This window comes from Alligator sinensis, unplaced genomic scaffold (assembly GCF_000455745.1).
Source record: "Alligator sinensis unplaced genomic scaffold, ASM45574v1 scaffold234_1, whole genome shotgun sequence".
In the NCBI taxonomy this organism is placed as follows: domain Eukaryota; kingdom Metazoa; phylum Chordata; order Crocodylia; family Alligatoridae; genus Alligator; species Alligator sinensis.
Genome location: NW_005842334.1, coordinates 1,553,865 through 1,581,012, shown reverse-complemented (window position 1 = coordinate 1,581,012; position 27,148 = coordinate 1,553,865). Strand labels below are relative to the sequence as shown.

The window sequence follows — 27,148 nt, the reverse complement described above, 5'->3', positions numbered from 1 at the left end:
TTGAAACAGTTCAAGTGCCCTCACTTCATTTTAAAGTTGTTTTTAAGCCTTTTATTTGATTTTGATTTAACTGTTTTGAGCTCAAAATGCATTGAAACAGCTTCAAAATGAAACACCCTTAGAAATTTCACACAGTCCTACTAAGTATAAGAAGCTTATTAAATAATAAACAAAGATAATAAACAGAAACAAATTCCTCATCTGTAAAATTGTCTGCTTCTGTATTTGTTTTAAATTTGGTGAAATGCATTGTTTTCTTTTCTATTTGTCATCTTCATCTTCTTCTTCCTCATCATTGTCATCTTCCAGCAATTAGATGGTAAAATCCAGTAAGATTCAGTGTAAAATCCTGTTGCAGTTCCAACAAGGTTGTGTAGTTCTTATTAAGAGGTAGATGAGCAAAGCAAACCAGAAGTATGCATACAGTATTGACTTGGCCTAGCTATACTGAGGTATAAACTTGCCACTTCTTGTCCCTTTTAGGAGTTTAGCTGAATTTTAGTGATCTCTTTATCAAAAGTGGGAGTATGTATTTTCAACAAAGATACTACGTCTCTTGCCTGGAGATTACCAGTTGTTGCTAATTTTAGGCAGAGGATTAGCAACCAGGTTTTGCACCCTGGGCTGTAACAGCAAAGGTGGTGGCAGCTGCTGTTCTTACACTCTTTTAAGGGAGAGCCTGGGCCTGGTGTCCTTGTCATCTACTCCAAGTTATGCTACTGATTTTGAATTTCTCATCCCTAGATTTTGTAATGTTTGATCCATGCTACAAATGTGTATTCTTTACCATATGTCAATCCAGAGGACTAAAATCAAACGATTGTAGCCTGAATTAACCTTTAGGGAGTTTCTGAACAGCATTTTCAAACACTTACTATGTGGGTATATGTACCACATGTGGGTATACATCCTCCAAATATTAGCTTAATAGTACTAAATACATCTTCATTTATTATCTAAGACGGATGTAAATAACTTAGATAACTTGATTTAAAGAGCAGATGTATCAATCCACTGTCACGCAGCCACATTCAGTACACAATTTATAAATCATTGCATAATTGAAATTACTGGCAAAGTTACCAGTCACTATAGGAGATCCAGGAGCATATTTTGTGTTTTCTGTATTCACAAATTATTAATCATATTTAATGCATTTTAAGTGAAGTTTTGTCATGGGTTGTTTGTATTGTGCCACTTCAGTTTTGCAATAATGTAGAAATTAAAGGTCGGAGGTACAGTATAAACTCATTCACCCATTTTTCCCTCCAATCATTTCAGATCCTAAATTACTTCTTTCTTCAACAACAGTTCCAGCCTCTGATTTTACCCATTTTGGTGGCAGTAGTTATTCAATAATCCAGTCCAAGATGACATGGGAAGAGGCAAGAAAAAACTGCAAGAACAAATCTTCAGAACTTGCTAGTATTTTAGATGCTTATAGTCAGTCATTCCTATGGCTACAGATACTCAAGTACGGAGAACCTGTATGGATTGGTCTTAACAGTGAGGTGGTAAGAACAATGAATATATGTAAGACTGATTATGATAAATATCAAAATACACTTGCATTTTCTATATATAAATGCCAGTTGCCTTCATTAGGAAGGTGTGCTATCTAAATGACAGCTGCTGAAAGCAGTATTCTGAATGAAATCACAAGAAGCATGAATGGTATTCTAGTATTCCTATTACAGTTCTATAGCAAGCACACAAATTGGATATGAGGACCCACAGATAAGGTCATGGTGGACCCATCTACACATGTGCTTGATCAGGGATAAATGTACTCACGAGTAAACTCTCCTGGGCAGGTATCTACAAATGCAGGGAAGGGGAAGCAGATTTTCTGCTAATGGCAGCTAAATACTTTCAATTCCTGGGGCCTTGCAGTGGGCCCCTGCTGCCACCAGTGGAGCTCTAGGCTCCCCTTGGGTTCTAGCCCACGGTCTGACAGGGAGCACTGGGCCAGGAGACAGCTCTCTCTTGGCTGGGGCTGGGACATTACACTCTGTCCCAAGGGGCTGCCTGTTGCTGGGGCAGAGACAATGTTCCCCTGCCCCAGCAGCAAGTTTCTGGCCCCGCGTCCTGACCAGGGGCAGGGGACTTGGAAACAGCTGAAGGTCCCAGGTCCCTGCCCCAATCTGCCAGTGGGGCAGCTAGCTCACTGCTAGCTGCCCCAGTGGCAGATGAGGTAGGGGCCTGGGACCTACACTACCCTGCAGCTCTTCCCAAGCCCCATGCCTTGATCACCATGGGGCTGGGACCTGCCTCTGACAAGGACAATTCTCAGCCCCACTCCATTGTGGGGTGCAGTGTGGGGAGCCTGTTCCCTGCTCAGCTACATGAGTGCAGAAATGGGCAGGGAACAGGTTGGGGAGCTGGCGCTGGGAGATAAGGGTCTTCTAGGCCCCCACTCCCCAATCTCAATGGTGAAGCAGGGGCTAGGAGATAAGAATATTCCAGTCCCTGCTCCCCAATTGTGATCTCAGAGCAGGGGGGCTTGGATCTCCATGCTGCTGTGGCAGTGGGCCATAGTCCCCGCCTGGGCTCCAGTGGTGGAGCCTGCCCCAGCAGTAGGCAGCTCATGGGGGCAGGGAGAGATCTCCTGGCCTCTGATGGCCAGTTGACTGGAAGCATATTTCCTCCTGGTCAGACATCTACACAAGTGATACTATGCCATTACTAATCAAAAGTAAATTTGCTACTTGCATTTGCAGGTAGCATATTTACTCATGATTAGTGAGGTTTGCAGCAGTAAGCATGTACATGTGTAGATGCACATGCTTACTGTGCAGTAAACTATACTACTTTGCAGTAAACCATCTTATGTAAATGCACCTGGCGAGAAGCAGTGAAGGAAGAAAGAGAGCTATAGAAACTGTGGGGAAATGTAAGTGTGACTAAGAACCATGAACCGGGATGTACACAGCAGTTTTAAAAGTCTAACTGTCTATTATATGGTTACTTACCATTGAGGTTATTGCAGGTGGGAGAGGGATATTTTATATGATAATTTTAGGCTGTTGAGTACCAAGTAATACTGTCCAAATTAATTAACATTATAATCTAGATTTTTAAATAAAATAGAAATTCAGATTAGGTAGGATGGATTAGGAAGAACTATTCCTTGGCACAGTATCTTGGAACTGACTTTACATTTAATCATCTATGGTTTTTACTATGTGTTAGAGGGTTTACTTCAGCAAACAAAAAAACTCCATGTTAATAAATAATATCTCATATTTAGGCAATAAAAGGGCATGTAAACAGGTGATAATGATAATACATTATACTAGAAATGAGCTTCCCAATTAATTCTGGATATGACCATACCACCATGCCAACTCTGGATCTGCCCTTGGCTTGTACTGTCTTGCAATATCCTCATTATGCCTAATCCATTTATGCTGTCATTTCCTCCAGGGAAGAACTTCCATCATTCAACACAATCTGAATATTGTTTATAGCTATAGTGCCCCCTTACAGGAATGAATAAGTTCTTTCAGATAAAATATTACTCTCCATGTGTCCCAGGAATTCATAAGGAGAAGATTTAAAAGGAGAAATAAACATAGCTTGTGTGATGAAAAGCTCAAATAAGTGTAATTAAAATCGTTTCAGTTATTTTGTGGTGCAAATCATATTAGCTAAATTTAATTATGTTTTCAGATGCCCACATATTACCAATGGACTGATAACTGGGTAATCAAGTATTCTCAATGGGCAAGGGGAGAGCCAAAGACTAAAAGAGCCTGTGTCTATGTAGACATAGATGGGTACTGGAAGACAGCATCCTGTAATAAAAACTTATCTTCAGTCTGCAAACAGTCAGATGGTAAGCAAATAAATGTAACAATTTTAAGAATGTAGTACTTACCATAGGGATTCACATCAGTAATCTCTTTAGTCCAATATTCTGTTTCTCTCCGTGGCTAGTATATAAAGCTTCAGAGGAAAGTCCTTGAAGAATACCCTCCACCTTCCAACCTAACTTTCTATGGTTTTATGATACTATGATTCTTTTGGAGTGTGGGATTCTACTGATGCTTAGTATATGGATTTAAAGACCTTGGCATGTTAAAGTCTCAGTTGGTGAAAATGGGCATAGATCTATTGACTTCAATACAAGTATTCCTGTTCACACCAGCTAATGTGCCCTTTTCCTTCCTAGAGATGTTTTTCATTTTCTTTTAAATTTAATGTACGTATTGCATTTGGTTTCAATGTAGTGTAGATTGGCACTCAGAACTCACAGATTCATTGATGTTCGGAAGGGACCTCAGTAGGTCATCAAGTCCAACCCCCTGGCCTGGGCAGGAAAGAGTCCCTACTCTGGGCAGGAAAGAGCACTGGGGGCAGACAATCCCAGCTAGATGCTTGTCCAGTCTCCTCTTGAAGACCCCCAAGGTAGGGGAGAGCACCATCTCCCTTGGAAGCCCATTCAAGATTCTGGGAGCCCTTACTGTGAAGAAGTTCTTTCTAATGTCCAACCTAAATCTGCTCTCCATCACTTTGTGGCCATTGTTCCTAGTTACTCCAAGGGGTGCCCTAGTAAATAGAGCATCTCCTATTCCCTGATGCCCCCCCCGATGAATTTATAAGCAGCCATAAGATCATCTCTCAGCCTTCTCTTGCAAAAGCTGAAGAGATCTAGGTCTCTCAGTTTCTCCTCGTAGGACCTTGCCTGCAGGCCTCTGACCATACGAGTGGCCCTCCTCTAAACCCCCTCTGGAGTCTTTGCATCCCTCTTGAAGTGCAGCGTCCAAAACTGGATGCAGTACTCCAACTGTGGTCTGACCAGTGCTGCATAGAGGGGAAGCATCACCTCCCTGGACCTGTTCATCATGCATTTGCTAATGCATGATAAAGTGCGGTTAGCCTTGTTAATCACTGCGTCACATTGATGGCTCATGTTCATCTTGGAGTCAACTATGACTCCAAGATCCCTTTCCGCTGCTGTGCTGCTGAAATGGTCATCTCCCAGCCTGTAACTATATTAATGGTTCTTTTTGCCCAGGTGCAGCACTTTGCACTTGTCTTTGTTGAACTGCATCCTATTTCATTCTGCCCATTTTTTTCAATCTGTCCAGATCCACCTGAATCCATTCCCTACCCTCTGGTGCAGGGGTGAGCGATTATTTTGGTCGAAGGGCCGCTTACCAAGTTGTGGCAAGCTGTTGAGGGCCATATGGGTACCCCACCCCTTGACAGGTGCCCTGCTCCCTGGTCACCATCTTGGGACCAATGTCCCAGGGCCAGCACTGGCAGGGCCCAGAGCAGGGCACAGGCTGGCAGGGGTCTGTGGAGCCAGGCTAGGCTGCACCAGTAGGGAGAGGGGGGAGCTAGCCTGGCTCTATAGAGCTCCTGCCAGCTGGGACCGTGTACTCCTGCCACCATGCTCTGGGCTCTGCTGGCACTGGCCCTGGGACATGGGTGCGGGCCCTGTGCACCCTCTCACTCACAATGCCTCCCCAGCCCTGTGGTACAGGCAGGGGGTAGCGTGCAGCCCTGACCCCCTGCTTGCTGGCAGGGAAGGAGCTGGTATTGAGCGTGGGGGAGGGGGGTGGGAAGCGGCCCCTCACCCACTCCATGGCCAGAGCTCCCTGCTGCAGCTGCTCGCAGCCTGCCCAGGGCTGTCCTGATCAGGCTCAGGCAGCCCCACGTGAGCTGCAAGCGGCTGCAGCGTGGAGTGCCAGCCACTGCCAGGGGAGGGGCCACCTTCCTCCCCCCACCACACTCAGCACCAGCTTGTAACCCACCCCCACTGCCAGCCTGGGCCCCGTGCTGGCTCTGGCCTTGCCCATCAGGGCTGTGCTGCTGCGGGAACAGCTGTGGCCCCCCCTGCTTGCGCTGGGCAGTGTTTGCTGCTGCTGCCTGCCCAGAGCTCACGCGCTGGGCAGCAGCAGCAAACACTTCCTGGTGAGACAAGTTGGGGGCGCTGCAGCTGCTGCTGCCACGGCGCAGCCCTGATGGGCGAGCCCAAAGCTGACGTGGGGCCCAGGCTGGCAGCGGGGCAGGTTACAAGCTGGTGCTGAGTGCAGGGGAAATGCGGCCCCTTGCCCACCCTGTCACCGGCACCCCGCGCTGCAGCTACTTGCAGCCTGCATGGGGCTGCCTGTGCCTGCTCAGGACAGCCCCACGTGGGGAGTGGCTGCAGCAGGGAGTGCCAGCCACAGAGCAGGGGAGGGGCTGCTTTTCCTCATCCTCAGCACCAGCTCATCCTGTCATCTTTGACAGGAACCAAGGACAGATAAATTTAAATTTTCTAAATATTTTTAGGGGCCCTGTGGGCTGGATAGAATGGCCTCATGGGCTGCATCCAGCCCACGGGCCGTATTTTGCCCACCCCTGCTCTGGTGTGTTAACTTGGCCCCATAATTTGGTATCACCTGTGAACTTGGTCAGGGTGCTCTCTATGCCCTCGTCCAAGTCACTGATGAAAACATTAAATAGCGCCGGTCCAAGGACTGAGCCTTGTGAGACTCCACTGCTCACATCTTTCCAGGTCGATATCGACACATCTACCACCACTCTCTGGGTGCAACCCCCTAAGCCAATTTGCCACCCACCTGACCATGTAATCATCTACATCCCAGCCTGTCAGTTTATTTATGAGACCAGAATGAGATACTGTATTGAATGCCTTCTTCAAGTCTAGGTAGATGACATCTACCTCGACTCCTGCGTCTAAGCATTTTGTGACCTGGTCATGAAAAGAAACAAAGTTAGTCAGGCAGGATCTACCTGCAATGAATCTGTGCTGATTTCCTTTCAGCATTATTTCCCCTGCTGGGCTCCCACAAATGTGATCCTTAATGAATTTTTCCAGAGTTTTCCCAAGGATAGAGGTAAGACTAACTGGCCTATACTTTCCCAGTTCCTCCCTCCTCCCCTTTTTGAAAATAGGGATCACATTGGCCCTTTTCCAGTCCTCTGGGACCTGACTGGAGTACCATGAGTGCTCGAACAGCCATGCTAGCAGCTCTGCTATGACACTGGCCAATTCCTTCAGCACCCTTGGATGAATTTTATCCAGGCCTGCTGATTTGAACACATCCAGCCCCTTCAAATGCCCCTTCACTAAATATGCACTAACAGTTGGTGGGCTGGTGTCCCTCCTGTGTCTATCTATGATCCAATTGGGAGATTTGTCTTGGTCTGTGTCTAGGAATACAGGTGCAAAGAATTCATTGAAGAGCTCAGCTTTGTCCACCCTGTCTGTCACCAGTTGGCCTAGTTTGCCATGTAGAGGTCTTATTCTACCCTGCGCCTTCCTTTTGCTCCCCATATACCTGAAGAAAGACTTTTTGTTGTCCTTAATTTTTGTCGCCAACCTGAGTTCTAATCCTGCTTTAGCTTTCCTAACTGATTCCCTGCAAGTGCGAGCCAGGGAGGTATAATCCTTCTTGGTAGCTTTCCCCTGGCTTTATACCTCTTTCTTTGCCCTTAGGTTTTCCTGGACTTCCCTATTCAGCCAAGAGGGCTTCTTGGTCCCTTTTCCCCCTTTTATGCACGATGGGATTGTCTCCTTCACCCATAGGATCTCTCCCTTGAGGAACAACCACCCTTCCTGGACCCCCATTTCACCAATGCTCTTGAGCTTTAATGCATCACTAATCTCCTGAAGCACATTGAAGTTAGCCTTTCTGAAGTCTAGCACTTCAGCACTGCTGGTTAGTTTACCCACTCTTTGACAGATAGTGAATTCAATCAATTGATGGTCACTATCCCCTAGGTTACCTCGTACCTGCAGATTCCCCACTAGGTCATCCCCTGTAGCTAACACCAAGTCCAGCAAGGCATTTGCCCCAGTGGAATTGTATACGTCCTGTGTTAGGTGGAGGTCCTGTATGCAGGTTAATAACCTATGTGAGTGGTTAGATTTGGCTGACTGCTCCTCCCAGCAGATGTCAAGGTAGTTTAGGTCACCCATGACAACCATATCTCTTGACTGTATAGCCTCTGAGAGCTATCTGGAGAATTCCAGGTCTAGCTCATCCTCCTGGTGTGGCAGTCTATACTAGACCCCCACTACCAAGTCCCTTTCCCCCCACACCTTGTATCCTGACCCACAGTACCTCAGTTTGGCCCTCCTCTGATCCCATCTTGATTACAGAGGATGTATATTGTTCCATAACATAGAGCGCAACACCCCCCCCCCATTTTTTCCCCACTCTATCTTGTTTGTACAACCTGTAACCCCCAATGCCTACTGCCCAATTGTGAGTAGGGTCCCACCAGGTTTCAGTTAGTCCAACCAGGTAGAAGTTGTTGCTTTCAAGCAGGAGGGCAAGTTCCTCCTGCTTGTTCCCCATGCCCCTAGCATTAATGTAGAGACATTTAAGCCCCCCAGTGGGTGCCATTGGTACCCCGCTGTCCTAATGTCTATCAGGCCCCTTAGTGATTACCTTAGTGCTTACCTGGACTGATCCAGTGCATTTCTTGTGGCTCGCTGATCCTAGGTTCTCCTTTTCCTCTGCTTCCCCGTCCCCTGATGAGCCTAGTTTAAAGCCCTTCAGAGGAGATCAGCCAACCTGTAAGAGAACAAGCTATTACCTTTAGAAGAGAAATGAAGACCATCTCCTTCACGGATGAAGACTATCTTGTCTCATGCTGCCTATCCCTTCAGAAGCTCATTCTGAAGGTTCTCAGAGAGGGTTAGAGTAGTAATCAGAGTGGAATGAAAGAGAAGGGTTTATGTCCACCTGTGAAGGCCAGTAATTCTAGCATCAAAGCTGTTTTGACCACTCTGACAAGAAAGCTGAGACCTGTTGGTAGGAATCCTGTCTAATGACACCTTTAAAAAGTCTTTTAGCAGTCTTTGAACTACACACTCTTGCTGGTGTGGGATACTAAATATCTTTCTTTTTTAATATAAGGTAACTAGTATGTTAATCTGTCAGGCCACAGACATCCTTTGATGTAGGTATGCAACTCAGTAATTAGTCCAACAAGAGTTGCACACAGGATTAAGAGTTATATTTAGAATTGCAAAAAACAAAGTTTTTAAAAACATATTTACATATGACATTCAGATACCACAGTAGCAGGTATCGTATAATGACACAGTGGGTGCATCTACATGTGCTATCAATGCACTTTACGCTTACTGTGAAGTAAAATAAGGTGCAGTGAGCGTTCCTTGTGAACACTTCTACACGTGTGTCTGTTGGGAGCAAATTTGTGCCTGATGGGAACAGTTCAGTGTAGAGATATTCCTGCCTTGCTCTGCCTCCCTACAGCAGACAGCAGCTGCTCCAGGCTCTCCTAGGTGCTAGCCTTGGGCTGGCAAGGGACACTGGGGTCAGGCCTGGGCTCCACGGGGTAGTGGGATGGGGCTGTCCTACCTTTGAGGCAACTGCCTCCCAGCCCCACACCCAGATTGGTAGTTTGGGGCAGGGGTTGGGAAACTGTCCCCTGCCTCAGGCAGCTGCCTGCTTCCCAGCTCTGTGCCCCAATTGGCAGATAGGGGCAAGGGCTGGGAAACCATCTCCTACCCCAGGTAGCTGCCACTTCCGAACCCTGTGTCCCAATCAACAGGTTGGGGTTGGGTCTGGGAAACTGTCCCATGCCCTGGGCAGCTACCTGTTTCCTAGCCTCATGCCCCATGCCAGCGTGGGCCTGGAAAGCAGGCAGCTACCTGGGATAGGGGACAGTTCTGACAGGCTGACTAGGAGCAATTTGGTCCTGGTCAGCTGTCTACACATATGCTACTGTGCAGTAGCTATTGCATGGTAAATCTACCACCTGGATTTACAGTTAGTAGCCAACCATGCAGTAGACTAATTTACTGCACAGTAAATGCTGCACACATGTAGATGGTGATGCTTTACTGCATACAGGTTTCCCTTGCTGTATGCGGTACGTGAGTTCCTGAAAAACTGCATATAACTCAAAATCACATAAAGGGAACCCACTTTACAAGGTAACAAATAGGGATACATTCCAAGAAATCTGCTGGGGTCAGGCGCCTCACTGGGCTGTTCCCAGTGGGAGCTGTGCTGGGCTGCTCTCAGAGCAGGCAGTGGCAGCTCTGGGAGGGGGATTGTGGGGGGGCTACAGCCACCCCAAAATTTGCTGTATCCCCCAACCCCCCTCCCAGTGCTGCCAGCACTCACCTCAACTGCTGGGAAGAGCCCAGCCCCAGGGGCTGGTGTGAGTGGTGTTTCAATTTGCACCCTCAACGGTGGGGAGGGATGGAGTGGGGCTGGGGCGGAGGCCGGTGCTGCACAGCCAGGTTGGGGTGCAGCACAGGGGGTGCAGCTCCTGCTGCTACAGGCTGCTGCTGTGGGCAGGGGCCCACAATGGAGTCTTCCCGGGGTGGGGGTTGGGCCCTGCTGCACTCAGGGCAGATGGCAGCAGCACTGGGAGAGGGGTCAGGGGGGCTACTTTTGGCTGGCTGCAGCCCCCTGTAGCCCCCCTCCCAGCACTGGTGCCACCCACCCTGAATACAGCCCAGCCTGGCCCCCCACCAGGAAGAACCTAGCATGCTCCCTGGCCCCAGCCCACAGCAGCAGGCCATAGCAGCAAGAGCTGCACCCCCTGTCCTGTACCCCACCCCAGCTGTGTAGCACCCGCTTCTGCCCCAGCCCCAATGCCACTCCCTCCCTCACGACCTGTGGGAGGGCCAGAATGAGGCCCCATAAGCCTTACTTGGGGTCCTGGGAGCCTCCCAGAGCTGCAAAAGCTGTGATTCTGCTGCATGGAGCTTGGCTGGTAGCTGTAGCGCGACTCTGACCAGCTCAGCTTCAGTTTTGACTGTTGCCAGCTGGCTCTGCGTGCGCTGCACCACTTTTTTTTTTTTTTTTACCCCTGGATGGGGTCAGTAAAACCCTCTGCACTGCTCAGCTGCAGCACAGAGAACAACGGCCACCCTTGTCTGGACGCAGCCAGTGTGACTAAAAATAGGATAACCAGCAATACAATATGCAGTTGCAACATCATTGCTTCAAAGGTAGTCTTTTGTAAGGGACAATAGAAGTTCCAGGCTTTACATCATTTGTTAATTATGAATCTTGGGTATTATTTTCCTAGCATCATTAGTAAGTCAGTGGTTTCTCATCATTGCCCACTATGTGCATAATGAATAACTTTTCAGACTACTTTTGGGTTTTAAGAATAAAGGATTGATTTCAAATTATTTGGTTTCCTAATAGCTGTGGCCCCTTCTGGTTTTGAGGAATCAGCTGAGCACTGCCCTGAATCAGATAGCCTCAGATCTTGGATTCCATACCGTGGTCATTGCTATTACATTGAAACATCAGCTGAAAGAAGCTGGGCCCAAGCCTCTCTGGAATGTATTAAATTAGGTAAGAGTTTTCTGTTGAGATGAAAGATTTACATACAGGCATAAAACACTCATTAAACATCATCAAGAGTTAAAATTTCAATTATTGAAACAGTTTTTATTGTTAAATAATATAATTATTTTAAGCTGGATATTCTTTCCACTATTTCTAGTGTTTTTTTTGCTCTTGCTTTTCACAGTTGAAGCAATGAAACTAGAAAGATATAATTGACTTTAATTTTACATTCAGGCTCATGGTCTGGATTACACACATTAGCAAGTTACTGTGATATTCATGTTTCCAGCATAGATAGTAAATTGATTTATTTTGTACAATACAATTCCAGACTGTAAAATAGTATCTATTCTACTTCATATAGCCTTGATGACCACTTTGGCCTAAACATGTAACATCAGTTTCATCCATACATCCCATTGCTCTTTTGTACCCTGGATCCAATAGTTCAGCTGTATACCTTCTGACCTGCTCAATGCTAAAATAAAAATGTGTAGATTTTTAAAGATTGCCCTTGCTTGGTTGAGCTGTCACTTGATACAAGCACAAGTTCTTTTTTTTTTTGCTCTTTTTTCTTAGGAGGCATAAGAATGGAGAGCAAAACCAAGCAGGAGTGGAGTAAAGCTCTTCAGAATAAAGTGTTTTTTTGTGGTAGGTTTGAAGGAGTGAATTATTTCAATATATGCTCACCCAGGCTATACTAATACTTTTCAGGTGCTACTTTGGCTTCAGTAGAAGATTCGGCTGAGTCTGATTTTCTGACATACAGAATACTGACATCTCAAAAACTACTGTCCAAGAGTTGGTTTCAATACTATGGAATGAGATATGGTAATTTTTTTCTTTCAGTGTTTAAACATAATATATATTTACCACTGAGATTATTATTACCTGTTTTATCTATTAATACTGGTGATCTGATCAGTCTGTATGGGCATGTGTACACATCACACTATGTTGCCATAATGATGCGCTATAATGATGTAGCGACTACGTGGCTGTACATGTGACTAGCAGCTACTTCATCATAGTGACATGCTCCACCTTTTTAGCCTGCTGCTACAGTGAAGTAGTGGCTAAAACTAACCGCACAGTGCAGCAACAACATTACCATAGGGCAACATGTAGATGCGCCTTATATGTCTCTTACCACTTAATATCAAAGGAGATAGCTTCAGGTGTCCTCTACTGTTTGTTGCTGGACATCTAATACTGTGCCCTTTACAACTGGGCAATTAGCAATGGCAATAGTTTGATGGGTTGATGGGAAAAGTTTTCAAATGTGCAATTATTCAGGAGTCAGGAGAGAAAAATGCAGAAGACATGCAACTGCATCAGTTGACAGGCAAACATGAGAGCTGATGCATTTCCCTCATTAGCTGTACCTATCTTCCACTCCCTATTTTTGTCTTTTTCCTTTTGTCTTGCTTACCTTGTTATGGATTTTCTTCATCCCAAGGTCTTGGCCTTTCTGTATACAGCCTAGAATTGGAAATAGTAGTTGAGCAGTTCTGTCTATTTGCATTGCCTTAAATCCTACCCAGGGTCCATACCAGAAGCTACTTCTGGTTCTGGTTGCAAATGTTCTCTTAAAAGAAATATATAAAGATTGTAGAAGCTACATTCATTTGATTCACACTCACAGCCTAAGAAAGCAGCCACACTGGTTGCTATCTTTAGTTTCCAAAAGCCTTCAGACAGAAAACGTAAGAAAGGTTTAAAGAAAAATAAAATAATATATTTTTGTAGTAGCATAGGCCTAGAATTTTAATTTTTGATGCTCTACTAAAATTTCAGTGTGTAAACCACATTCTCATCCCTCTTATTTTCCACCCTTCCTTTTTAATATCTCACAAAGCTTTTCAATGATAACTTTTTTATTTACTTGTTACCCTTACACTTCCCCTTTCCTCTCACAGTTTTTTCCCCCTTGGACTGCATATCTTCACATATTCCTTATACTGTCAGAGTTCTTTGAATTTTATTCTTAACGTTGCATAATTCTTTCTCCCCAGTCATCCCAGTTGTCTAAATCTTTTTTTCAATTTCCTCTGCTGTTCTCTTCTCTTCAACTATGTTTTTCCCAATCTCTCCCTTTCCTTTCTATCATTCCTCAGTTAATGCTCCTGTCTCCATCCTTCCAACTCTATTCTTTTATCTTCCAACCATACCATCCTCTTTGCTCTCTGTCCTGTTGCTGCTCAGATCATAGGCACTCCAGTTTTTAAGCAACTTGCAGGGGTGAACAACACAAAAGGTCATCAGAAGGAAAGATCAGTACAAATATGCCAGACTTTCCTCTGTCTCCTTTCCACCTTGGAGAAGCTTGCTCCAGAAACTTCCCTGGTCCTTTACTGGTAGGTAAGTGAAGGGGAATGAGGTTGCTGTAGAGTCACAAGGAGTAATAACTCCCCTACTGGCTGGCATCTAGGGTTGAGTGCTTCAAGGGCAGGACGTGTGTGTTGAGCATATGCACAAACTCTGATTGGCTCCTTATTCCTCTTCAAAATAAACTTAATTTTTGTGTTAGATTTGAAGGACTGTCATTTTAATGTATGCTGACCCAGGTTATCTTAATACTTTCCAGGTGGTTCTGTCAGTTTTTTATTCGATTCGGGATGGTTCGATTTCTGGACATCTTTACTATGGAGTGGCACAAGAATGAACGGTTTTTGGATAGGAATGTACAGAAATATGGATGGTAATTCTTTTTTTTTTTATTTCAGCATTCAATCCAAACAAGTATTCAACAAATATTATTCCCCAGAGGTCATTTTTATCTTTAAATATACATTCTAATGATGTTCTGGTAGGTCTATATATGTTTCTTAGTACCACCTACTATCAAAGGGGATGGTTCTAGGCCTCCCCTACACTGGTGGTGCTCAACCTATTTAGCCCTGCAGGCTGAATGAATGATGAGAGACATGTCCACAGATCTGATCCAGCATGGGTTCAGCACGTAGAGTTGGTTTGCTTTCAGTTCACCTTTGGAGTGACCATGTGCACTGGCAACAACCACAGCTCGACCCCACACACCAGCACAATCCAGCCTGTGGACCACCTTACAGGTCTGGAAATTTGATGCTGCTCTGGAAACTGTGGCAAATAATGCTTCCAGTATGCCACCTCCCCTACATTTCCAGGTCTGTGGGAAACCCCATGGGCCAGATAATGTGGTGCTGCAGGTGTAGTAGGCCTAGGGCCCCTCAGAAAGTCTGTCACTTTCTGGTGGCCTGCATCAGCCTGCTTTGCCCTGTGGCACCTTAGTGCACCTCTCCCATCTCCCTTGCCACACCTTGATGTTATGAAAGATAGTTTGGGAGCCTGTCCTTAGGTAGCCAAATTGTAGTCTGATAACCTGTTGCTGCTATGGAGATTTCTCTTGCTCTCCCTCCCTCTCCCTTTCTTTCCCTCTTTCTCAGCCTCACAGTAGCCCACAGCATTCTTGGACTTTCCAGTTGCCCCTTCTAGGTCCTCAGGCTGGGCAACAGCTCCCTCTATATCACAGTCCCTCAGGTACTCTATTTCTAGCTCCCTTCCCAGTTTCTCTGGGTTGTCTCACTCTCTGTATGATTTCTTTGGGGCTTGTTCATCCCTTATCACATTTCTCTGGGCTGCTTTGCCCTTAGTTCCATTGTCTGAATGTGCCTTCCTCCTCAGCCCACAGAGTAGAGCGGGAGGATGATATCCCTGGTTTTGCTTGAGATGTATTGGTGGATGCAAGCCAGAGTTTGCTTTGCTTTGCCTGCTACAGCATCACATTGGTGGCTCATGTTCATCTTGTGAACCCCCAAGTCTCTTTCAGTCATGGTGCTAGTAAGTATAGCACTGCTGACCCTATAAGAATGATGCTGGTTTTTCCACTCAAGTTGGAGCACCCTGCACTTCTCTGCATTAAATGCCATTAGGTTTTGGTCCACCCACCTTGTGAGCCTGTCCAGGTCAGCCTGTATCCCCAATCTGTTCTCCAATGTGACTGCCTTCCCCCATAGTTTAGTGTCATGTGTGAACTTTGCCAGTCTGCATCTGATGCCTGAATCCAGATAATTTATGAAAATGTTGAAGAGTACTGGCCTGAGTACTGAGCCCTGAGGGACACCACTAGTCACTGCGTGCCATGTTGATTTGCTGCCATCAACCAGTACACTTTGGGTCTGACCCCGGAGTCAGTTCCCCAGCCATCGGACCATGTGATGGTCAAGGCCACAGTTTTCCAGCTTAGCTATGAGGACATCATGGGAGACCAAGTCAAAGGCTTTCTTGAAATCCAGATATATGACATCAACCTCGTCTCCCTTGTTCCAGGCAATGTGTCATCTGATCATAGAAGGAGACAAGGTTTGTCAGGCAAGACCTTCCAGCAACAAAGCCATGTTGGCTGGCACTCAGAAAGTTGCCTTCCATTAGCCTGCTGCTTGATAATTTTCTCCAGGATCTTTCCAAGGATGGATGTCAGACTGATTGGTCTGTAATTCCCTGAGTCTTCCTTCCTTCCTTTCTTGATGATTGGGACTACAGTGGCTCATTTCCAATCCTCCACTACTTCTCAAGTAGAGCCAAGGAGGTGATCCTCCCCCTCTACGCGACACTGGTCAGGCCACAGCTGGAGTAGTGTGTCCAGTTCTGGGCACCCCACTTCAAGAGGGATGTGGACAACATTGAGAGGGTCCAGAGGAGGGCCACCCGCATGATCCGGGGACAGCAGGGCAGACCCTACAATGAGAGGCTATGGGACCTGAACCTGTTCAGCCTTCACAAGAGAAGGCTCAGGGGGGACCTGGTGACCGTCTATAAACTCACTAGGGGGGACCAGAAGGGTTTGGGGGAGACCTTGTTTCCCCTAGCGCCCCCCGGGATAACAAGCCATAAGTTGTTGGAGAGTAGGTTTAGATTAGACATCCGTAAGAACTACTTCACAGTTAGGGTGGCTAGGATCTGGAACCAACTTCCAAGGGAAGTGGTGCTGGCTCCTACCCTGGGAGTCTTTAAGAAGAGGCTTGATGCCTACCTGGCTGGGGTCATTTGAGCCCAGTTTTCCTCCTGCCCAGGCAGGGGGGCGGACTTGAAGATCTACAAGGTCCCTTCCGACCCTACTTCTATGATTCTATGATTCTTCCAAGTGCCACGAGTTCTCAAATATCTTCGCCATAGGGCATGCTATGATGTCCACCAGCTCCTTCAGGACTCTCGGGTGCATACCATCTGGGCCTGCGGACTAATGGATGAGTCTTTTGAGGTGTTCCCTCACTTGATCTACATCAATTGTAGGCCCATCTCCTGCCCCCTGGATGCTTTGTGTCCTATCTGACAGGGTGACCGCTTTGGATGAGGGGAAGACTGATGCAAAGTAATCGTTTAGGAGATTTGCCTTTTCCTGAGCATCAGTCATCAGCTGCCCCCTTTGATTTAGCAGGGGTCCAATGTTGCCTTTGTTCTTCCTCTGATATACCTGAAGAAGGACTTTTTGTTGTCCTTGATTCCCATGGCTAGCCTGAGTTTGGTGTCTGCCTTGGCTTTTCTGGTCCTCTCTCTACAGGTGCGGGCTAGTGCTGTGTAGTCCTCCTTGGTGATGACCAGGGATCCTGGTTTTCTCTGATTAAAAATTGCAAATTCTCTGATTAAAAACCCAAAATCCGTGATAAAAATTAAAGGCCCCCCACAGACCCCTGCAGCACAACTGGTGCCCTGCACTCCCCCCCACACTCTCAACAGCCTTTCTGATGCCCCTCACAACAGCCCCCCAGACCCACAGACACAGACACACAGGCACAGACATGCAGACACAGACACTGATACACATCCCAGCAGGTAAGTGTGTGTGGGGGAAAGAGCGTGGCAGGGTGGGGAAAAGGGAAGGTGCTGGGGGGGTAGATCAAGAAGGGGGGGAGTGTGCCCCTATGCCCACTCCCAAGAGCAAGGCCAAGAGGTGAGGGCAGGAGTGCCACTCTGTGGGGCCCATGCACGTGCTGGCTGGCCTGACAGGGGGTTCTCACATGGAGGCTGCCACCGCAACTCTGCCACTGCACCCTGAGCTACTGTCCCATGGCCATCTGCATGGCTTTGTGGGCAAGTGGCACAGGGCACGGCAGCAGCAGTGCGGTGGCAACCACCGTGTGTGGGCCACATATGTGCCACCTGGACAGGGGGTGGAATGGGGGGCTTGCATGCAGTGGCATGCCCTGCAACTGGCTGCACAGCTCTACAATGGTGCACGGTGGCGGTGGCTGTATGAAGGTTGGGGGGGGGGTGCTTTACGGGCAAGCGCTGTCCCCGTGGAGCCATGCCCTTTGCCCCTGGATCCTAGAGGTAAGTGGGGCTTGGGAGTTGTGGGACAGGGCTGAGGAAGATGGTTGGGGGCTGAGGGAGTGGGGCATGCTGCTGGCCCCAGGCAGCACACTACAGCTGGGAGCAGGGCCAGGGGGTGAGGGGAGGGGTGCCCCTCTGCAGGGGGCTTTGTGGGCAAGTGATGCAGGGCGCAGTGTGGTGGCACCCGCCATGTGCGGGCTGCACACATGCCACCCAGCCACCTGCCCAGGAGATAGGGAGAGGGAGGCTTGCATGCAACTGGAGCACAGCTCTGTGGCTGGCTCTGCAGCCATGGTGAGGGATGGTGGCTGGTGCGGGGGGGGCTCACACGCGGCGGCCGCTGCCACTTATCTGGAAAACTGTGCCAGCAGTGATGTCCACTGCCTACAAAATCCCCTGCTGCTGCCATGGAGCTGTGCCTGAAGCTGTGTGGCTGGCCGCCAGGCAGCAGTGGCAGTGTGGTGGTGGCCAGCTGGCATGCAGCCATCCCCACCACCATCCCGCACCACGCCACTGCTGCTGGCCACACAGCTCTGAGTGTGGCTCTGAGGCGTCAGTGGGAGGTTTTGTAGGTAGCAGCCATCACTGCTGGCATGGGCAGCCACTGCTGCTTACTTGTGGGGCCGCCAGTGCCAGCAGTGAAATCTCCGTTTTCTCTGAAAGAAAGAGAAAACCACGGATTCCCTCTGTTTTACCATGGGAAACAGAAAACCTGGATCCCTGGTGATGACTCCCATTTTCCATCTTGCATAAGCTTCTCTTTTAGCTTCTGGAGGTCCAAAAGTTCCCTATTGAGCCAAGGGGGAACCCCAGCACACTAACTGCACTTCCTTCAGGATGGGATGGACTTTCTTTGTGCTTTGAGGATTGCGTTCTTAAGAAACAACCATTCTCCATGGGCTCCCCTTTCTAAGGGGCCATGGTATCTGAGTGCTTGGTTGACCAGTCTCCTAAGTTTTTGAAAGTTGGCCTTCCCAAAGTTGAGGAGTTCTTTTTTACTGAGACACTTCTGTTGGACAGAAAAAGTGATCAGTTCATGGTCACTTTCACCAAGCTTCCTCTCAATCCTCAGATCACTCACCAGATCATCCCCTTTGGCCAGAACCAGATCCAGCAGTGCCTCTCCCCTAGTCAGCCTGTAGATCTCTTGCATTAAGTAGAGGTCGGCAATGCATGCAAGGAAGCTATGCAACTGGCCAGGTTTGGCCATGTGCTCTTCCCATGAGATGTTGGGGAGGTTGAAGCCCCCCGTGATGATCAGACATCAGGAGCATGCAGCCTCAGCCACTTCCCTATTGAATTCTCAGTCCAGCTCTTTCTCTTGGTTGGGAGGTCTGTAATAGACTCCTACAGTTATGTCCCCTTCCCCATGCTCCCCCTGTATTTTAACCCAGAGGGTCTAGAGATACCTTCCTTGGGTGCTAAACTCAGTTTGAAGGGAAGTGTATTGCTCCTTCATGTAGAGAGCTACACCCCACCCTTCTTCCCAACACAGTCTCTCCTGTACAAGGTATAGTCTCCTATACCTACAGACCAGTCATAGGTGGAGTCCCACCAGGTTTTCATTATCCCTATGAGATCATAATCATTGTAATTCAAGAGTAGAGCCAGTTCCTTTTGCTTGTTCCCCAAACTCCTGGCATTTGTGTACAGGCAGCTGAGCCTGCCGTGGGAAGCCCCAGGCTTCCCTGTGCACTGGGACGTGACCTTTCCTTGGGCTGTGTTCAGAGTGGGTTCCCTTCAGCTACCTGGTCTATTACTACTGTGGCTGTTGTGACCTGGGATAGAACTGTTAATTGATCACCTGTCTCCAGTGATCCCAGCTTAAAGCCCTGTCAAATAGGTCAGTCATCCTGGCCAAGATGAGCTTCTTCCCTTTCAGGGTGAGGTGGAGGCCATCCCTCCCCAACAAGCCACTGCCTCTCTCCTTAAGGTGTGGACCGTGGTCAAAGAAGCCAAACCCTTCATGATGGCACCATCACTAGAGTCTTCTGTGGACCTCTCCAATACACCTCTCCCTCTGAGGCCCATGACCAGGAGGATCGAGGAAAAAAACTATCTGTGCCCCCAGACCCTTGAACCCAGCCCCCAGAGCCCTGTAGTCACTCATGACCCGGCCAGGATTGTTCAGAGAACTCCTGTTCTAAGTTGTGCACCAGGCACAGAAGCATGCCTGTTTGTGTGTTTGGTTCATGAGGCTCTGGTCGCGCAGTTCCCTGTGGGGCTGGGTCAAGTAGGAGATGGAGGGGGCATGACCCTCCTCGGCTCCTCTCAGCTGCCTCCCCACAGCTGGCTACGCCCCTCCTGCTGCAGGCTCTGCTTACCTCTGGCTGTGCTGGGGGTCAGTTGGGGGTCTGCCACCTGTGCTCGGGGTCACTGAGGGGGTCCTATGCTTGCGGGGTTGCAACGAGCTTCTGCCTGTGCATCTCTCACCGCTGCCGGACCCAAACTGAAAAAGGTTAAATGCCTTTTAAAATATCTAGATGCCTCAATTTTTTATTGTGACCTGGATAAAAAGCACACATTAAATTGCTCAGTGATATCCTTCTAATGATGGGCAATGGTTTTGATTCTTGTTACAAATGGGCACTCCAGGTCCATTGTATGAGCAGAGAGGTCATGAAGTTAGTAAGTACAGATGTTGAACTGACCTCTGTAGACACAATCCTCTAAGTCCAGGGTTACTGAACCTTGATGTCTGCAATGATGTTGGGTCTAAAAACCACTGATCATCAAACAGCTATAGCCAGGTATAAATGGACCTGGCTTGGAATGGATTAATTGCTTCCTGTCAGAAAGATGTGTTAAACAGTTCTTCATGAACCCTATCTCCATTCTTAGATGATGTGCTCCAACATTTCATGTTATCACCATCTTCAGTGTCTGTGGTCTGTCAGAATTTTTCATGAGAAGGCATGGTTTATGATATGCTTGTATTTGGATGATACCCAGATACCTATTGTGAGTGGACAGATTCCCGGGCTTAGGCAAATACTGACAGTAAACAAGTAGTCACAAATCAATTGTACATGGTTTCTATTACAAAGCAAATAAAACATAAGACCCAAGCAGGGATGCATTAAAACAAAGTATAATTGTTTTGCTATAATATACTTGAATATATTTTCAGATGCTTGTTTTGTTTGCGTTATTTTTTGTTCTTCTTAACTCAATTTCATACCTCTGAATTTGCAAGCCCAACTTTTTGTGTGTTGCTTCAAATTCCACATGCCGTTTACATTTATTACATTATGTACTCTTTTGTTAATAGAGTTCTTAGGTGTTAGTTAATAGTAAATGAAATTAAATTATTGCCTAATAGATAGGATTATGGTCTAATTTTTCTTGAGCTCCCTCTAATAATACAATAAATGTGCTGATAACTGGAAAGCAGGTATTAGTTTGGAACTGCTGTGTATAGCAGAATGTTTTTCTTATTTTTTTATACATATTCATTTTGACTTTAGGCCAGTGGTTATGGCTAGATAACACTGCAGTGGATTTTGCCAACTGGAATGCAGAACAGCCCAATGAGGGAGGTCACTGTGTTGAGATTGCTGCATTATATGGATTTTGGAATAAACTTGAGTGTTCTTATGAACAAGGATTTGTTTGTGAAAAATCAAACTGTAAGTAATATAGTTAATTATATATTAATGTTTATCAGTTATTATTAGAGTATGTATACTATAAAAATATCTCTGTGTAATATTACAATATATGCAGCTGTGGTATGGTAGGGGGCTGAGGCTATGTGTATAGAAACATGCCACTTCCTGGGGAGCTGAATCCAGCCCTGTGTGGCTACAAAAACTATATCATATGGCTTCTTAAATTTACCAACCTTCACCTTAAAATAATTGGGGTTTTATTTGGGGCCTGGTTTTGTCCTCATAACTCCTGTTGGAGACTGCCAGGACCTCACTCCTTCAGTGATTAAAAACCATGATGATGGTATAATAAGTGATATCATGGTATATTGGCAATCTATTCTCCTAAAGTGCAATGTAAAGAATTCATCCAAGTGTCAGACACTATTAAAAAATAACTAGCAGTTTACAGTACCTCTGCTTTTGTATGCACAAATGGAAGCATTTCAAATGCGCTTCTTTGGCAGAAAAGCCCAGGTACCCACACTCTGAGAACTGATTCTGAAATTAAACATCTAAACTCTATAGCCATTTTTGAAAATTTAATCTGTCATCTTTATCAAAAGATTTTATTGGTGTTGTGGTAATCATTTTATTGCCATCTTCTTTTAAATATAAAACAAATACTGAAGCCAATTTAGAAACAGTTAATCTCATTCTTATGCTTCATTTTCCAGATTCTGTGGTATTATATATTAGCAACATGGAACGGCATGTTGTACAATTGATTTGTTTTAATTTCACTTAATTTGGTGACCATACATCCCATTTAAGGAACATCTGTGTTTAAAACAGGGCTGTCCAGTAAAAATAGGGTTGTTCCAGTGCCCCACCTTGCTCTCCAGTGCTCCATACACTCCCCTGTTTTCTGCCTTCCCTGTGCCCAGTTCTTTCCCTCTGGCTTCAGTGTGCTCAGTTGAGACCAAAGCTTGGGGGGGGGGCGGGGGGGGCGGGGAGCTAGGTTTTATTCATCTCCCTTCAGTTATCTTTTCTCTAAGATGAAAAGTTCTAGCTTATTTAGTTTCAGATTATACAGAAGTCTCTCTGCACTTCTGGTCATGCTTCTTATTTGGGAAGTGCATGATGAAAGATAATTTCCCTACTTGATGGGCACATCTACACATGCATTTGATCCAAGATCTGTTTACTTGTGAGTAAACTACTCATGAGTAAATGCTCCTGGGCAGGTGACACATGCAGGGACAAGGGAGCAGATTGCTGCTAATGGAAGGATATTGCTTCCATTTCCTGGAGCCCTGCAATAGGCCCCTACTACCACGAGGGGAGCTCTAGGTGCCCCCTGGGTGCTAGCCCAAGGGCTGGCAGGGAACACTGGACCAAGAGACAGATGCCCCCAGGGGGCTGCCTGCTGCTGGGGTGGGGACAATTTTACCCTACTCCAGCAGCAGGGAGCTCCTGGCCCTGGTTTCCCCATCAGGGGCAGAGGACTTGGAAAGAGCTGCAGGAGAGGGGCAGGTCCCAACCCCTTGCCCCATCCACTGGTGCAGCACCTAGCAGCTAGCTTTCTGCTAGCTGCCCCACTGGCAGATCGGGGTAGGGGTCTGGGACTTACCCTACTGCTGCAGCTTTTACTTGATCGGGACTGACACCTGCCCCTGATTGGGACAGTTCCCAGCCCCTCCTCCATGATTGCAGGGTGGAGGCTGAGGAGCTTGTTCTCTGCTCATCTCTATGAGCGCAGATCTGGGTGGGGAACAAGCTCCCCAACCTGTTCCCTGCTCAGCTCCATGATCATGGACGTGGGTGGGGCTAGTATTGAGATCTCAGCACTGGCTTCACATCGGGGGGCTGGCACTGGGAGATCCTTATCTCCCAGCTCAAGCTCCATGATCATGGGGCTCAGGCTGGGAGATCTTTATTTCCCAGGTCCCTGCTTGTCAATTGCAATCTTGGAGCAGGGGGCCTGGAGTTCCCTGGTGGGAGCAGGGGAACATTGTCCCCACCACCTGGGCTTCATTGGTGGTGCCTGCCTGAGCGGCAGATCCTGGGGTCAGGGAACAATTTCCCATCCCCTGGTGGCCAGCAGACTGGGAGCAGATTTGCTCCTGGTCAGGCATCTACATGGGCGCTACTGTGCCATTACTAATTGCAACTAAATTTGCTATTTACTCATGATTAGTGAGGTTTACTGTGCAGTAAGCATGTACATATAGAATTGCACATGCTTACTGTGCAGTAAACTATGCTACTTCACACTGAAGTGTCTCACGTAGATGAGCCCAGTAAGAACTATTTCCCTACTTAATGGCCACATTGACATGTGTGCTTTACTGTGCAGTGGACTAATTGACTGCAGAGTAAAGCATCACTGTCTACACGTGACGGTATTAGGCTGCATTAAATTAAATGCAGTTGTGAAATAGTACTGTCGGGGACAGTAGATGCAAGTGTAGACACTGACCACAGGTGTAAATTGTGCCCAGTGAGCCCAGCCAGCAGGGGGCCAGACTCCTGCTTGCTGCCTAGCCAAACAGCTCCACACTTTCAACAGCCTCATGCTCTAGCCAGTCCCTCTGCCACCTGATGCCAGGTCAAGCAGGGCAGGAATGGCCCTGGTGTAAACTGCTCTAATCCGGCTCAAATTGCTGCTGTCCCAGATGCGCGTGTGGACATTATGCCTGGGTAATTTACTCTGGCTCAAACTGCTCCAGAGTTTATTGCTTCTAATCAATTGTATGTGTAGATACACTCAATTTGTGCTATAATTCCCACTTGTGAGTGTCCCACACATCTCAGCAGTGTACCCTGGTTGCCAAGAAGGCTAACAGCATACTGGGCTACATTAGTACAAGCGTTGCCAGCAGATCAAGGGAAGGAATTATTCTACTCAATTCTGTATTGGTGAGGCAACATCTGGAGTACTGTATCACCCTACTATAGAAAGGATGTAGACAAGTTGGTGAGAGCCCACAGGAGAGCAACAGGAATGGTTCAAGGTCTGGGGCACATGGCTTCTGGAAGAGGGACTGAGGGAACTGGGTTTTAGTCTGCAGAAGAGAAGACTAAGGGGGGATTTGATAGCAGCCTTAACTACCTGAAGGGTGGTTCCAGAGAGGATGGAGTCAGACTAGATTGTTCTCAGTGAAGCATTGGAACAAGTTAACTAGAAATGTGGTAGAATCTCCATCCTTGGAGGTTTTTAAGCCCCAGCTTGACAAAGCCCAGGGTGGAATAATCTAGTTGGGGCTGGTCCTGCTTTGAGCAGGGGGCTGGACTAGATGATCTCCTGAGCTCCCTTCCAGTCCTATTTTCTATTATTCCTCAAAGTAAGAGGTTTTACAAAAGAGTTTACTTCTCTAGTTTTATAGTTCAATTATATTAAAAAGTAGATAAAGCTCTTGTCACATATTTTATCTCTTCTAATTTTCTTTATTAGTGTAAGAGCACTATAAACATAACTGCAAGCCTTCCTATTTTTCAATCCAGTATAGTTTTCAGTGAAATAGTCCAACTTTTGTACATTCTGAATATGTCTTTTTTCCTTTTAAAGTGATTGAACTTGAAAAAACTGTGAAGATTTCAAGTGAAAGAGGTAGGGTTATTTTTAAACAAAGTATTAAAATCCCAAGTTCAATAAGAGTATATAGTGCAAGTTTCAAAACCACTCAAATTCAGTGGGATACATAATCCTAAAGTCCTTAACTACTTTTGAAAAAAAATTTAATTATTTCAAAATGGTTTCCTAAATGATTAGCAGTTCATGTTCCTGTCTAAAATTGTAACTGTTACAAATGATGCCTTGGCCTCATTGGATCAGCTTCCATTGGACCAAATCCTAAGGTCCTTCCTTAGGTTTGAATTAGGCCCCTCCCTTTCATAGGAGGGCAAGAATAAGGCAAGAGTATAGGAGGGGTGTACTGTACCTCTCTTGTTTTCATGTCTTCAGCAAGGATTAGGGCCAAGGACGGTCACAGAACCTATACTTGGAAAACACAGCTTTTGGATGCCTATGGCACGCACAGTTTTAGTGAGGTAGAACCATGGCAGTCTACCTCACATAACTGCATCTATAAAGGTTTTGCATGAGGGAGAGACTATGGAAGGAAACTTCCTCCTTTTCAGACCGTGATCTCATGGGAGCAGGATAGCTTCACATGACTTTTTGTTTGGGTATCACCTAGCTCTAAGTTTTCAATGAGTCTTTCTTCTGGCCAATTCTCATGGTCCTATTGAATTAAATAGGTGTTGACTTGAAACTAGATGTGAGTAGGGACATCAAGATTGGATGCATGTAGTCAGGATAAAGCTATTTGAATAATGAAGACAGATTTGTAATTATTGTTATAAGTGGCCAGTGTATTCTCTGCTGCTGTTCCTGGAGTTCTGTTATTTGTGAATCACATGCCTTTGTCAGCATTCATACCTATCAGGCACTCATGAAAATACCCAGAACTCACTAGCTTTCTGAAATTATTTTATCCTTATTTAGGATGAAAAAATACAAAATGTAAAAATGATGATGGGTCATAAATAAACATTCCCAAGCAGGTTTATTTGTTTCCCAATTGGGAGCAGAGACAATTTCATGTGATCAAGGTGAACGATCATGGAACACAAATAACAAATAGTGAACAGATCATAGATTGTTCAAAGACTACAAACTCTTTATTCAAGTTATAATATGAAATATGTTCATATCTTCCTCCATAGTTACTGCTGCTCCCACCATAATCTGAGTCTCCTTAAACACAGGGCTCTGTTAAAGGAAAGGATAATCACCAGTAATCCTTTGACATAGGTTAGTGCTCAGGTTGGAGCAGAACTGTCTCCAAGGGTCTTGACAGATGTTAATTTAATGAGATCTGATCCTGGATCCTCAAACTAATGCATCTTGCTATTGTATATCAGACATGCATAACAAGACATGCATTTTTTGGCAATTTATGGTGTTAATTGTGCCATAAATGTAACGTCCATCTGGGGCCCAAATTTAGGATGGAAATCTCCATCATCACTTGAACCCAGCATGCCCTGGCAGGGTTGAGAATTTGCTCCTTTGTTCTCTATACTCAGTAGTTGTCATCTAATATAATCACCAATGCATTTAACAATGTTCTGTATTTGGTTACAGAAGAGAAGAAGGATGAGGAGTCTTCTGCATCTGGCAGCCTTGCAATCTGGATACTGGGAGTGCTGGCCATTCTCAGTTTAGCGGGAGCTGGCCTCATGGCCTCTTTCTTATACAAGAAAAAAAGGCAAAATCAAGAGTAAAAAAGTGATGAAGGCAATGAGACACAACTGAATAGCACTGATACTGCTTAAGGAAGTAGTGAAATAAAGGATTCTGTAGGCAGTATCAGGCAGAATGTACACACTGTCCTCTAGTTTAATAAAACTATGGATGTGCCAGATTTTGGTAATTTAACTAAGTGGAATGAATTGAATCTTGAACCAAAGACAAGTTCTCTTGTAGCAGTAATTGTTTATTTTATGTTGAACGCATTTTTAAGCAAGCAGAAACATTTATTACTATTATATTGTTCTAGCATTCAGACTCTTCTCATAAATGGAACAAATGAGCATGGATAATTGTTCAGAAATATCATTTCTTATTTAGAACTAGATGGCCCTAAGATATCACGATCATTGAATTTGCTTTGTGGAAGCCAAAAAGCACTCAGCTGACATTCTGAAAGTTATCCCACAAAATTCATTCTAGCAACCCACTCCTGTTTTATTTGTTTGTTTTTGAATGGGAATCACGTTTTACTGTTTATGTAAAGAAGTATTACACATTATCACTTCAGGAAATTTTTGGAGACACAAAACCTTGCTGCTTTCATTTTCTTTAGTGTAGTAACAGTAATGTAGTTACTTGTAATCAAGTTCAAATAAACCTTGATTATAAATAAACTTGTAATC

At 46.0% G+C, this 27,148-nt stretch overlaps 1 protein-coding gene across 1 annotated transcript; it reads left to right on the top strand.

Moving 5' to 3' along the window:
- The first annotated feature begins 1,282 nt into the window (after positions 1-1,282).
- LOC102375969 (macrophage mannose receptor 1-like) lies at positions 1,283-27,148 on the top strand. Its single transcript, XM_006028669.3, has 8 exons — positions 1,283-1,514; positions 3,673-3,838; positions 11,160-11,312; positions 12,021-12,137; positions 13,894-14,007; positions 21,083-21,244; positions 24,777-24,818; positions 26,358-27,148. Exons 1-8 carry the CDS (start codon positions 1,371-1,373, stop codon positions 26,495-26,497), a joined length of 1,038 nt encoding a protein of 345 aa, XP_006028731.2. The 5' UTR covers positions 1,283-1,370; the 3' UTR covers positions 26,498-27,148.